The 13,578-nt window shown below is 53.4% G+C and overlaps 1 protein-coding gene across 1 annotated transcript in view; it reads left to right on the top strand.

Annotated features, from left to right (window-relative positions):
* Positions 1-13,578, top strand: part of VPS28 (VPS28 subunit of ESCRT-I) — a 48,774-nt gene that overhangs the window by 33,075 nt on the left and 2,121 nt on the right. Inside the window, exon 9 of the mRNA XM_033934706.1 lies at positions 8,801-8,892. Within this exon, the coding sequence (XP_033790597.1) occupies positions 8,801-8,892 (92 nt within the window). The remainder of the gene's footprint in view (positions 1-8,800; positions 8,893-13,578) is intronic.

Raw genomic sequence — 13,578 nt, forward strand, 5'->3', positions numbered from 1 at the left:
AGGGTGAATTGACTAGAAAAGGTGGTGCTACTCGGAATGGTCAGTGGTAAAAGGAAGCAGGGGAGACCAAAGGCCCGTTATAAGGGGATTTATCATTTTTAAGCCTATCAATCTGCCTGCATACCTCTTCTAGACTTACTGTCAACCCTGTCAGTTTCCCATCTTCATTTCCTGCGTATAGCCTGTCGGCTTCCGGTATGTTGTGTATGTCCTCTTCGGTAAATACAGATGCAAAAATGTGTTCAGTTTGTCGGCGATGGCTTTGTCCTCCTTAGCACTCCCTTTATTCCATGGTCATCCAAAGGCCCTCCTGCTTCCTTCCTGGGTCATTTCCTCTTAATATATCAAAAGAACGGCTTGAAGTTTCTCGCCTCCTTGGCTATTTTTTCCTCATAGTCTCTTTTGGCCCCTTTTACCGCCTTATGGCACTTGCTTTGATGCTGTTTGTGTTTTTTCCAGTTTTCGTCCGTTTTTTACCTTTTTCATTCCTTAAACAAAATCTTCTTGTCTCTGATCGCTTCCTTCACCGCTACGCCGGTTCTTTGTTCTTTTTCCTCTTGGATCCCTTGTTGATATGTGGTATATATAAATTTTGCGCCTTGGTGACTGTGTCCTTAAAAATGGACCATGCTCTAGCATTTTTACAGTGCTTATCCTCTTCTTAATCTTATTCCCCACCATGAGTCTCATCCCTTCGTAATTCCCTTTTCGGAAGTTCAGTGCCATGGCTCGATGGATCGATGTTTTGCTCCTGTGTCCAGGTTGAAGCGGATCATATTGGCTGGATACCATCAAGAATGACACGGGAATGAACATCAAGCTGTGGAAAACAGGGAAGCATGGCAAGGACTGGCCTACAGAGTATCCAAGGGTTGGACATGACTGGATAGTAGTATATAAGTTTTTATTTTGAAGTTGGAGTTGGCACCTTTTGATTGATGCTAACTCTGATTCCAGCCCCACAGCCCTGATGATAAGAATTGGTAAAATAACATGAATAGAGTAAAGGCTGGGGATTGCTGAGATGGTCCTTGAACAGGACGGTAGCTGGGGTATAAATTATTTTGGGGTTTTCTTTTTTTCTTCCTGAATGCACTATGGAATGCACTCACTAATGTCAAAAATAGATCTGATCATGTTGATTAATACTGTATATGGGGAAGCCCTCTAATTTAAACCTCTTCCAACAAGGCCTTGTTTGTTTATTGGCATTACTAGTAGCTTTATCTTTCATCAGGCAAACTTTGCAAGCGTTACTTGTGCTTATTTATACATGTGTTACACCATCAATGTAATAATAGTGACAAAACTTAAATTTCAAGGTAGGAAAGTACTTATCTGCCCATTAGGAAGAGCTTCTTGTTGCAAATGTATTCCTTTGCTTGGGTCAGGGGAGCGTCATTAAGAATTTAGTAAGAATATCACTTGCAAGAAAATGCATTTGCTACAAAATTTTATATGCATGTTCAAGTTTCAGGTTTAATAAAATTTTTGATTAAAATGCATTATCATATTCTACTACTACTATTAATCATGTCTATAGTGCTCCTAGATGCACGCAGCGCTGTCCAGAGTCACAAAGAAGACAATCCCTGCTCCAAAGAGCTTACAATCTAAACAGACAAGACAGACAAACAGGATGTCATGGATACAGTTAAGGGGAAGGGTTAATCTGCTGGCTGGGTTGGAGGGCAGAGCAGTAGGGTTAAGGATTGAAAGCTATTATCAAAAAGGTGGGATTTTAGTCTGCTTTTAAACAAGGGAAGGGGCTTGATGGACAAACTAAGGTAATTTATTCCAGGCATAGGGGGCAGCTAGATGAAAAGAAGTCTGGAATTGGCAGTGGAGGAGAAAGGTAACGTTAAGAGTGACTTACCTGAGGAACGGAGTTCTCTGGGAGGTGTATAAGGAGAGAGAAGCGAGGAGAGATATTGAGGGGCAGCAGAATGAATACACTTGTAGGTCTGCAATAAGATCTTGAACCGTATGCGAAGTGACTTAAGGAGAGGGGTGACATGCGTATAGCGAGGTTGGTAGAAGATGAGTCGCGCAGCAGAGTTTTCCACAATGCGAAGTACAAAATTTAAAATAGGGTATGACAAACATAGTATTTGGGGGAAAATACTGAAACATAGAGTAGGAAAGAGGGTCGAACTACAATGCAGAAGGAAATCACAGTAGGTTAAAGCACTTATAATTGGGTGACCTTCTAGCTTTTACTGTTCAAATTCATCTTTAAAAAGAAAGCATTGATCTTAAGGTGGCCAAAGAAGTTGAAAAGGCTACGACAAAAGCTAGAAGGATACTAAGGTGATTAGGAAGAGGTATGGCCGGTAGGAAAAAGGAGGTATTGGTGAGATCTCATTTAGAATATTGTGTACAATTCTGGAGGCTGCACTTTCAAAAAGATATAAAAAGGATGGAGTCGGTCCAGAGGAAGGCTACTCAAATGGTTTGTGGTCTTCGTCATGAGGCGTATGGGGACAGACTTAAAGATCTCAATCTGCATACTTTGGAGGAAAGCGGGAGAGGGGAGATATGATAGACGTTTAAATACCTACGTGATGTAAATGCGCATGAAGCGAGTCGCTTTCATTTGAAAGGAAGCTTTGGAATGAGGGTTCATGAGATGAAGGTGAAAGGGGATAGGCTCATAAGTAACCCGCTTCGTTTTTAAGCAGGATATGAGATACTGTAACTTGCTTTAAACTAGTACAGAAAAGGTATGTGTTAAATCCCTTTCCGTGGCAGTGAAAAGCAGAGTCTGAGGATGGATGTGGGAGAAGGAGAAATTAGGTTCTTACCTGCTAATTTACTTTCTTTTAGCTTCTCCAGACCAGTAGAGGTTAACTTTACGAATGGGTATATATCTAATCATGACCAGCAGGTGGAGACTGAAAACAAAACTTTGGGACAGTATATCCTAGCCCCTCCTCTCTATTTCCCTCAGTCTGCCGAATAGCCAAGCAGAACCAAGAACTGGAAAACAACAGAGAGAAAAAACAATACTCCGAAAGGAGTAACAAATAACAAAACCCAAAATGCTGTTGGAAAATGCAGAGGAGAAATTCCCGAAGGAAGAATGTCCCCACAGCTCGCCAGCTAAGCCAGCCGAGCCACAGCCGCTGTTCTTCAATTCTCCCCGGCCCTAGAAAAATACTAGAACCCGCAGCAAAAAACCAAAAACTGCCCGCGCAACAGCCCCAACAACAACAACAACAGACAGGGTGGGGACCTCTACTGGTCTGGAGAAGCTAAAAGAAAGTAAATTAGCAGGTAAGAACCTAATTTCTCCTTCTTTAGCACTCTCCAGACCAGTAGAGGTTAACTTTACGAATGGGACGTACCAAAGCAGTCCCTCTCACGGGCGGGACCCCCGAAGGGCCGATACCAGTACACGCTCACCGAACACCGCGTCCCGACGCGCCTGCACATCAACCCGATAATGACGAACAAAGGAATGCAAGGAGGACCAAACCGCAGCCTTACAAATATCCACAGGAGGCACGAGCGACGACTCAGCCCAAGAAGCCGCCTGACCCCGAGTGGAATGAGCCTTGAGAAACTCCGGAACAGGCTGCTGTTTCAGAAGATAAGCGGAAGCAATCGTCTCCTTGATCCAGCGCGCAATAGTAGCCTTAGAAGCGCCAGCTCCCCGACGAGGACCCGCCAGGAGGACAAAGAGACGATCGGACTTCCGGAATTCCTGGGTCCGCTGCACATAAGAGCGAAGGACCCGACCGACATCCAACTTGCGCAGCTGCCGTTGCTCAGAAGAGCCCTCCCGACCACCCAAGACCGGGAGAACCACCGATTGATTGACATGAAAAGGAGAAACAACCTTAGGCAGAAAGGAAGGAACAGGCCGCAAGACGACCCGCTCCCTAGAAAACTCCAAGAAGGGAGTCCTACAAGAGAAAGCCTGCAGCTCAGAAACACGCCTAGCAGAAGTAATGGCCACCAAAAAGACCGCCTTCAAAGTAAGGTCCTTCAAAGAACAGTCGTCCAACGGCTCGAAAGGCGGACGCACCAATACAGAAAGCACCAGATTAAGATCCCAAGAGGGAACCGAGGGCCGTAGGGGAGGCCTAAGCAACTTGGCCGCCCGCAAAAACCTAATCACATCAGGAAGAGCCGATAAACGCTGACCTGACACCAACCCTCGAAAAGCCGACAGGGCCGCAAGATGAACCCGGAGAGAAGACCAAGCCAGGCCTCTATCCAGACCGTCCTGCAAGAACTCCAGAATGTTAGGCAGAGAAGCGCGAAAAGAGGTCACTCCCCGCGCCCGACACCATTCCTCAAAGAGACGCCAAACCCGCACATAAGCCCGAGAGGTAGAAAGCCTCCGGGACCCCAACAGTGTAGAGATCACCTTGTCTGAATATCCCTTCTTGCTAAGGCGACCCCTTTCAAGAGCCACGCCGTAAGACAGAAGGGAGACGGGTCGAACATGGGAATGGGACCCTGCATCAGCAGGTCGTCCGAGAGAGGCAGAGGAAGAGGACCCGCTACCAGGTGCCTCACCAGATCCGCATACCACGGACGGCGAGGCCAATCCGGCGCCACCAGCACCACCAAACCCGGATGGTAAACAATGCGAAGAAGCACTCTGCCCACCAGCGGCCAAGGAGGGAATACATACAACAGCCCCTCCGTTGGCCACTGCTGGACCAGAGCATCCAGACCCTCGGCCAGACCGTCCCTGCGACGACTGAAGAAGCGGGGCACTTTGGCGTTGCCACCCGTGGCCATCAGGTCCATCAGGGGCTGCCCCCAAGCCTGCACTATCAACTGAAACGCCTCGGCGCCGAGACACCACTCTCCTGGATCTAGGAAGTGACGACTGAGGAAGTCTGCCTGAACATTTTCTACTCCGGCTATGTGAGAGGCCGAGAGGTCCAGCAGATGGGATTCCGCCCAAACCATGAGCAGAGCCGCCTCCTGCGCCACCTGAGTGCTCTTGGTGCCCCCCTGACGATTGACATAAGCCACCGCCGTGGCATTGTCCGACAGCACTCTGACCGACTTGCCCCGCAACAGGGAGTGGAAAGCCAACAGCGCCAGACGGACCGCTCTGGTCTCCAACACGTTGATCGACCAGGCGGCCTCCTCCGCGGACCAGGTGCCCTGGGCTGAGTGACCCAAACACTGAGCCCCCCAACCCAGGAGACTCGCATCCGTCAGGAGCACCGTCCACTGCGGGAGATCCAGACCCACCCCCTGAACTAGGTGAGGGGTCTGGAGCCACCAACGCAGACTGCAGCGCGCCAAGCCTCGCAGGGGAACCGGAACATCCATCCCGTGCCTCTGGGGAGACCACCTCCGGAGCAGAGCATACTGGAGAGGACGCATGTGGGCCCGCGCCCACCTCACCACGTCCAGGGACGCCGCCATCGACCCCAAGACCTGGAGGAAATCTCGCGCCCGAGGACACCGGGACGCCAAAAGCAGGCGAATCTGAGATTGCAATTTGCTCACCCGGCCCTCTGGGAGGAAGACCCTCCCCAAGGAGGTGTCGAACAGCACCCCTAGGTACTCCAGACGCTGAGCCGGGACCAACCGACTCTTGGAAAGGTTGACCACCCAGCCCAGCGACCGGAGAAACTCCACCACCCGAGCAGTAACCCGGGAGCTTTCCTGCAACGACTTTGCCCGAATTAACCAGTCGTCCAGGTAGGGGTGTACCAGGATGCCCTCCGACCGCAAGGCTGCCGCGACGACCACCATCACCTTGGTGAACGTCCGAGGAGCCGTGGCCAGCCCAAAGGGAAGCGCACAGAACTGAAAGTGCCGACCCAAGATCGCAAAGCGCAGGAAACGCTGATGAGAGGCCCGAATGGGAACATGCAAGTAGGCCTCCGTCAGATCGAGAGAAGTGAGAAACTCCCCCGGCTGAACCGCCAGAATGACCGACCGCAGAGTTTCCATACGGAAAGAGGGAATCTTGAGAGCCCTGTTGACCCCTTTCAAATCGAGGATGGGCCGAAAAGTCCCCTCCTTCTTGGGCACCACAAAGTAAATGGAGTACCTGCCCGTGCCCCACTCCGGAGGGGGCACCGGAACAACTGCCCTGAGATCTAGCAAGCGCTGAAGGGTCTGGCGAAAAGCCTGCGTCTTCCCCGGAGTCTGACATGGAGAAGCGAGGAAAAAATCCGGTAGAGAGCGGGCGAACTCCAGGGCATAACCGTCCCGCACCACCTCCAGGACCCACTGATCGGACGTGATCTCGGCCCATTTGGGGAAAAATTCGCGCAGCCGGGCCCCCACCGGAACCAAAGGGGGCGCCGGCAAGGCGTCATTGTGCAGGACGGGAAGCGGGGGAACCGGCGGAGGGATTCCCTGCCCCCCGACGGGCCCCCCGAAAGGGCTGCATACGCTGGAAGAACCGACCCCGGGAAAATCCCGGAGACTGGAAAGAAGCAGCCCCACGCCCAGGGCGATACTTGCGAAAATCCCGCAAACGCCCCCGGGCCGCACCCCCCCGAGACGCCGGGCGGGCACGGTCCTCCGGCAGACGGGGAACTTTCGAGTCCGACAGAGTCTGAATCAACTTATCCAAATCCTCTCCAAACAAAAACGACCCCCGAAAGGGAAATTTAGTAAGCTTAGCTTTGGACGCAGCATCCGCCGCCCAAGCGCGCAGCCACAACACACGCCTTGCGGCCACGCCAAAAGCCATAGACTTAGCCGAGATCCGCACCAAGTCATAGAGAGCATCCGAGAGGAATGAGGCCGCCATCTCAATCTTCGCAACCTCCTGATCCACCAGAGACCAGTCGTCAGACTCTCGATCCAAGACCCGCTCCGCCCACCGAAACACGGCGCGAGCGACCAGTCCCCCACAAATAGCCGCCTGGACCCCAAAGCCAGAGACCTGAAAATTTTGCTTAAGGAGGCCCTCCAATTTGCGCTCCTCAGGATCTCGCAAGGCAGAACCGCCCTCAACAGGCACGGTATGCCGCTTGGAAATTGCCGAGACCACCGCATCCACGACCGGCGAAGCTAACGTAGCCCGATCCCCTTCAGGAATGGGATACAGGCGAGCCATGCTGCGCGCCAGCCGAAACGGCGTCTCCGGCGTTTTCCACTGCTCCAGGATAATATCCCGAATATCCTGATGCATAGGAAAAGAGCGGGAAACGGTACGGATCCCCCGCAACAGGGGGTCCCCCACACGCGGAGTCTCCGGCGGCGCGTCCTCAAAACGCAAAACCGAAGAAACCTGTTGAATAAGGTCAGGCAACTCATCTTTCTGAAAAAGACGCACCACAGACGCCTCGTCACTGGAGAACGGGAAATCCGACAACCCGCCGCCAGCTTCCGTCCCCTCCAGAGAGTCCTGGAATTCCTCAGAAGGGTCCAGGTCCTCCTCCAGACCGACCCGTTCCTCCGACCACAAATTCTCGTCCCACGACACCCGCGGACGCTTGGACAAGGGAGGCGGCGGAGGGGACGTCACGCCAGACGAAAGAGGCAAAGCCGCAGGAAGCGCGGAGGAAAAACCACCCCCCGAGACCCCCTGGGCGCAACCGGGACCCCCAGCCGCCTGAAAATAGGCTCTGCATAAAGAAAAGAAAAATTCAGGAGAAAACCCCCCCGAGGGTCCCAAGGGACTCCCTGCCACAGCAGGGGACCCAGCAGAACCTTGCCCCTGCATAGTCAAAACAGGGGGAAGGTCACCTGAGGTGGAAGACAAAATGGAGGGGCCAGACAGAGAAGATGGCGTCTTTCCCGCCAAAACAGCTCCCTCCACAGCCTGCAGCGGCTGAGAGACCTGAAAAGTCTCAGCCGCTAAAACAGGCAAGCCGGCATCAGCTGTCAAAATATCAGCTGAGAGGGAATCCTCAAAAACCCGACCGTCGGCGGCTCGGGGAATCCCTCCGTGGGCGGACGGAGAAGACCGGGCTTCTCCTCCGTTCCCTGCCGACTCGCGAGGCACCATCGGCGGGGAGCTCTGGGCGCCTGCAGCCGCTGCCGACGGAGCTCCTCCACCGCACCGGCCTGAACACCGCTTGCACAGGCCGGCCGCGAGTGCCTCGCGTCTGGAGCACAATGAGCACTTTTTCCCTTTAGAAGTGCTCATTGCTCCATACGCGACCTAGCTGTAAAAAAGTGCCGGTTAGTTGAAAAAATACAGTAAAATACAGTTTTCTTAAAGGGATACAACCCTCCAGACCAGCACTACCTCAGGATTTTTTTTTTTTTTTTTTACAGAACAGACTCCACAGGCTCTCAAAGCAATAGTCTTGCTTGATTTAGGGGGCAAGGCTTATTGCTGAGGCTCCTCTAAAAAAATGTGGGGAGGTGGAGGAAGTGGGGGGAGGGACCCCGCTCGTGACCCGCCGGGTTTGACACCCCCGAGGTCGGACGAACCCCCAAACAGAGTCCGTCCAAGCTCCGTCCGGCTAAAAACAGGGACAATAAACCCCTTAAACAAATTCCAACAGCCCTACCAAGGGAGATGGGTACAGATCACTCAACACCTGCTGGAGACTGAAAGAAGACTGAGGGAAATAGAGAGGAGGGGCTAGGATATACTGTCCCAAAGTTTTGTTTTCAGTCTCCACCTGCTGGTCATGATTAGATATATACCCATTCGTAAAGTTAACCTCTACTGGTCTGGAGAGTGCTAAAGAAGGAATCAATTTCCCTTTGGTATTGTCTGGGAGGGGCTCCCCTCCTAGAGAAATGGTAAGGTTCAGAAAATGTCAGGGGACTTGCATTCATATAATGAACTGGCGTGCTCTGCTGTCATGGTCTGTGTAATGTTAAGGCTTTGTTGGGTCTGTATTCACAGATCCAACCGGACTTACGAGAGCTGATGGAGACCATGAACCGTATGAGCCATCTGCCTCCAGACTTCGAGGGGAGAGAGAAAGTCAACCTCTGGTGAGTGTCACTTGTGCAGAAAAGAGAGGTGTCGGGAAACAGAAGCTCCACAGTGTGTCTGTCTTTCAGTCACTCGGGGGCTTCTCGACAGTACAAGCATGCATTGTTGTTTTGTAATGGTCCACCAAATACTGCAAGCTACTAGTGAAGAAGGAGAAATTAGGTTCTTACCTGCTAATTTACTTTCTTTTAGCTTCTCCAGACCAGTAGAGGTTAATCTTTACGAATGGGTATATATCCAATCATGACCAGCAGGTGGAGACTGAAAACAAAACTGTGGGACAGTATATAATATACTCCCTTCTCTATTTACATCAGTCTGCCGAATAGCCAAGCAGAACCAAGAACTGGAAAACAGAAAGAAAAGGGAGTAACAAATAACATACCCAAATGCTGTTGGAAAATGCAGAGGAGAAATACCAGAAGGAAAATGTCCCCACAGCTCGCCAGCTAAGCCAGCCGAGCCACAGCCGCTGTTCTTTAATTCTCCCCGGCCCTAGAAAAATACTAGAAACCGCAGCAAAAAACAAAAACTGCCCGCGAAACAGCCCCAACAACAACAACAGACAGGGTGGGGACCTCTACTGGTCTGGAGAAGCTAAAAGAAAGTAAATTAGCAGGTAAGAACCTAATTTCTCCTTCTTTAGCACTCTCCAGACCAGTAGAGGTTAATCTTTACAAATGGGACGTACCAAAGCAGTCCCTCTCACGGGCGGGACCCCCGCAGGGCCAATACCAGAACACGCTCACCGAACACCGCGTCCTGACGCGCCTGAACATCTACCCGATAATGTCTAACAAAGGAATGCAAGGAGGACCAAACCACAGCCTTACAAATATCCACTGGAGGCACGAGCGACGACTCAGCCCAAGAAGCTGCCTGACCCCGAGTGGAATGAGCCTTGAGAAACTCCGGAACAGGCTTCTGTCTCAGAAGATAAGCGGAAGCAATCGTCTCCTTGATCCAGCGCGCAATAGTAGCCTTAGAAGCACCAGCCCCCCGACGAGGACCCGCCAGAAGGACAAAGAGATGATCGGATTTCCGGACTTCCTGGGTCCGCTGCACATAAGAGCGAAGGACCCGACCGACATCCAACTTGCGCAGCTGCCGTTGCTCAGAAGAGCCCTCCCGACTACCCAAGACTGGGAGGACCACCGATTGATTGACATGAAAAGGAGAAACTACTTTCGGCAGAAAGGAAGGAACAGGCCGCAAGACAACCCGCTCCCTAGAAAACTCCAAGAAAGGAGCCCTACAAGAGAAAGCCTGTAGCTCAGAAATACACCTAGCGGAAGTAATGGCCACCAAAAAGACCACCTTCAGAGTAAGGTCCTTCAAAGAGCAGCCGTCCAATGGCTCGAAAGGCGGGCGCACCAAAACAGAGAGAACCAGATTGAGATCCCAAGATGGAACAGAGGGCCGTATGGTAGGCCTGAGCAACTTGGCCGCCCGCAAAAAGCGAATCACATCAGGAATGGCCGACAAACGCTGACCTGTCACCAACCCTCGAAAAGCCGACAGGGCCGCAAGTTGAACCCGGAGAGAAGACCAAGCCAGGCCTCTATCCAGGCCATCCTGCAAGAATTCTAGAATGGTAGGCAGGGAAGCGCGAAAAGAGACCACTCCCCGCGCCCGGCACCAACCCTCAAATAGACGCCAAACCCGCACATAAGCCCGAGAGGTAGAAAGCTTCCGGGACCCCAAGAGCGTAGAGATCACCTTATCTGAATATCCCTTCTTACTAAGGCGACCCCTTTCAAGAGCCAAGCCGTAAAACAGAAGGGAGACGGGTCGAACATGGGATTGGGACCCTGCGTCAGAAGATCGTCCAAGAGAGGCAGAGGAAGAGGATCCGCCACCAGATGCCTCACCAGATCCGCGTACCACGGACGTCGAGGCCAATCCGGAGCCACCAGAACTACCAGACCCGGATGGTAAACAATGCGAAGAAGTACTCTGCCCACTAATGGCCAAGGAGGGAACACATACAACAGCCCCTCTGTTGGCCATGGTTGGACCAGAGCATCCAGACCCTTGGCCAGACTGTCCCTGTGACGACTGAAGAAGCGGGGCACTTTGGCGTTGCCACTCGTGGCCATCAGGGGCCGCCCCCAAGCCTGCACTATCAATTGCAAAGCCACGGAGCCGAGACACCACTCTCCTGGATCCAAGAAGTGACGACTGAGGAAGCCCGCCTGAACATTTTCTACCCCGGCAATGTGAGAGGCTGAGAGGTCCAGAAGATTGGACTCCGCCCAAATCATGAGCCGAGCCGCCTCCTGCGCCACCTGAGTGTTCTTGGTGCCCCCCTGACGATTGACATAAGCCACCGCCGTGGCATTGTCCGACAGGACTCTGACCGACTTGCCCAACACAAGGGAGCGGAAAACTAACAGCGCCGGATGGACCGCTCTGGTCTCCAACACGTTGATCGACCAGGAGGCCTCCTCTGTGGACCAGGTGCCCTGAGCTGAGTGACCCAAACACTGAGCCCCCCCAACCGAGGAGACTCGCATCCGTAAGGAGCACAGTCCACTGCGGGAGATCCAGACCCACCCCTTGAACCAGGTGAGGGGTCTGGAGCCACCAATGCAAACTGCAGCGCGCCACGCCTCACTGGGGGACAGGAACATCCAAACTGTGCCTCTGGGGTGACCACCTCCGGAGCAGAGCATACTGAAGAGGACGCATGTGGGCCCGCACCCACCTCACCACATCCAGGGACGCCGCCATCGACCCCAAGACTTGGAGGAAATCTCGCGCCCGAGGACACCAGGACGCCAAAAGAAGGCGAATCTGAGATTGCAATTTGCTTACCCGGGCCTCTGGAAGGAAGACCTTCCCCAAGGAGGTGTCCAACAGAACCCCAAGGTACTCCAGACGCTGAGCCGGGACCAACCGACTCTTGGAAAGGTTGACCACCCAGCCCAGCGACCGGAGAAACTCCACCACCTGAGCCGTAACCCGGGAGCTCTCCTGCAACGACTTTGCCCGAATCAACCAGTCGTCCAGGTAAGGGTGCACCAGTAAGGCCGCCGCGACGACCACCACCACCTTGGTGAACGTCCGGGGAGCCGTGGCCAGACCAAAGGGAAGCGCACAGAACTGATAGTGCCGACCCAAGATCGCAAAGCGAAGGAAGCGCTGATGAGAGGCCCGAATGGGAACATGCAAGTAGGCCTCCGTCAGATCGAGAGAAGTGAGAAACTCCCCCGGCTGAACCGCCAGAATGACCGACCGCAGAGTTTCCATGCGAAAAGAGGGAATCTTGAGAGCCCTGTTGACCCCCTTCAAATCCAGGATGGGCCGAAAAGTCCCCTCCTTCTTGGGCACCACAAAGTAAATTGAGTATCTGCCGGTGCCCCACTCCGGAGGGGGCACTGGAACAACTGCCTTGAGATCTAGCAAGCGCTGAAGGGTCTGGCGAAAAGCCTGCATCTTCCAAGGAGCCTAGAGGCTAGGAAAAGGTCCGGCAGAGAGCGGGCGAACTCCAGGGCATAACCATCCCGCACCACCTCCAGGACCCACTGATCGGACGTGATCTCGGCCCAATTTGGGAAAAAATTCGCGCAGCCAGGCCCCCACCAGAACCAAAGAGGGCGCCGGCAAGGAGTCATTGTGCAGGACGAGAAGCAGGGGAACCGGTGGAGGGATTCCCTGCCCCCCGACGGGCCCCCCGAAAGGGCTGCATGCGCTGGAAAAACCGACCCCGGGAAAACCCTGGAGCCGGGAAAGAAGCAGCCCCACGCCCAGGGCGATACTTGCGGAACTCCCGCAAACGCCCCCGGGCAGTGCCACCCCGAGACGCCGGGCGGGCACGGTCCTCAGGCAGACAGGGCACCTTTGAGTCCGTCAGAGTCTGAAGCAACTTATCTAATTCCTCCCCAAACAAAAAAGACACCCGGAAGGGAAATTTAGTAAGTTCAGCTTTGGACGCAGCATCTGCCGACCAAGTGCGAAGCCACAAAATACGCCGTGCTGCCACGCCAAAGGCCATAAACTTAGCCGAGATCCGCACCAAGTCATAAAGAGCATCCGAGAGGAACGAGGCAGCCATCTCAATCTTCGCCACCTGATCCACCAAAGACCAGTCATCAGACTCCCGATCCAGGACACGCTCAGCCCACCGAAACACGGTGCGAGCCACCAGCCCCCCACAAATAGCCGCCTGGACCCCAAAGGCAGACCTGAAAATTTGCTTAAGAATATTCTCCAATTTGCGCTCCTCAGAGTCCCGCAAGGCAGAACAGCCCTCAACAGGCACGGTATGCCGCTTAGAAATCGCCGAGACCACCACGTCTACGACTGGCGACGTTAAAGTAGCCCGATCTCCCTCTGGGATGGGATACAAACGAGCCATGACGCGCGCCAAACGAAACGGCGCCTCCGGCGTTTTCCACTGCTCCAGTACAATATCCCGAATATCCTGATGCATGGGAAAAGAGCGGGAAATGGTACGGATCCCCCGAAGCAGAGGGTCCCCCACACGCGGAGTCTCCGGCGTCGCATCCTCAAAACGCAACACCGAAGAAACCTGTTGAATCAGGTCCGGTAGCTCATCTCTCTGAAAAAGGCGCACCACGGACGCCTCTTCGCCGGAGGACGGGAAACCCGACAACCCACCGCCAGCGGCCGTCCCCTCAAGAGGGTCCTGGAAATCCTCAAAAGGGTCCTCGCGGCTGGAC

The sequence above is a fragment of the Geotrypetes seraphini genome, chromosome 2 (genome assembly GCF_902459505.1).
Source record: "Geotrypetes seraphini chromosome 2, aGeoSer1.1, whole genome shotgun sequence".
Taxonomy (NCBI): Eukaryota; Metazoa; Chordata; class Amphibia; order Gymnophiona; family Dermophiidae; genus Geotrypetes; species Geotrypetes seraphini.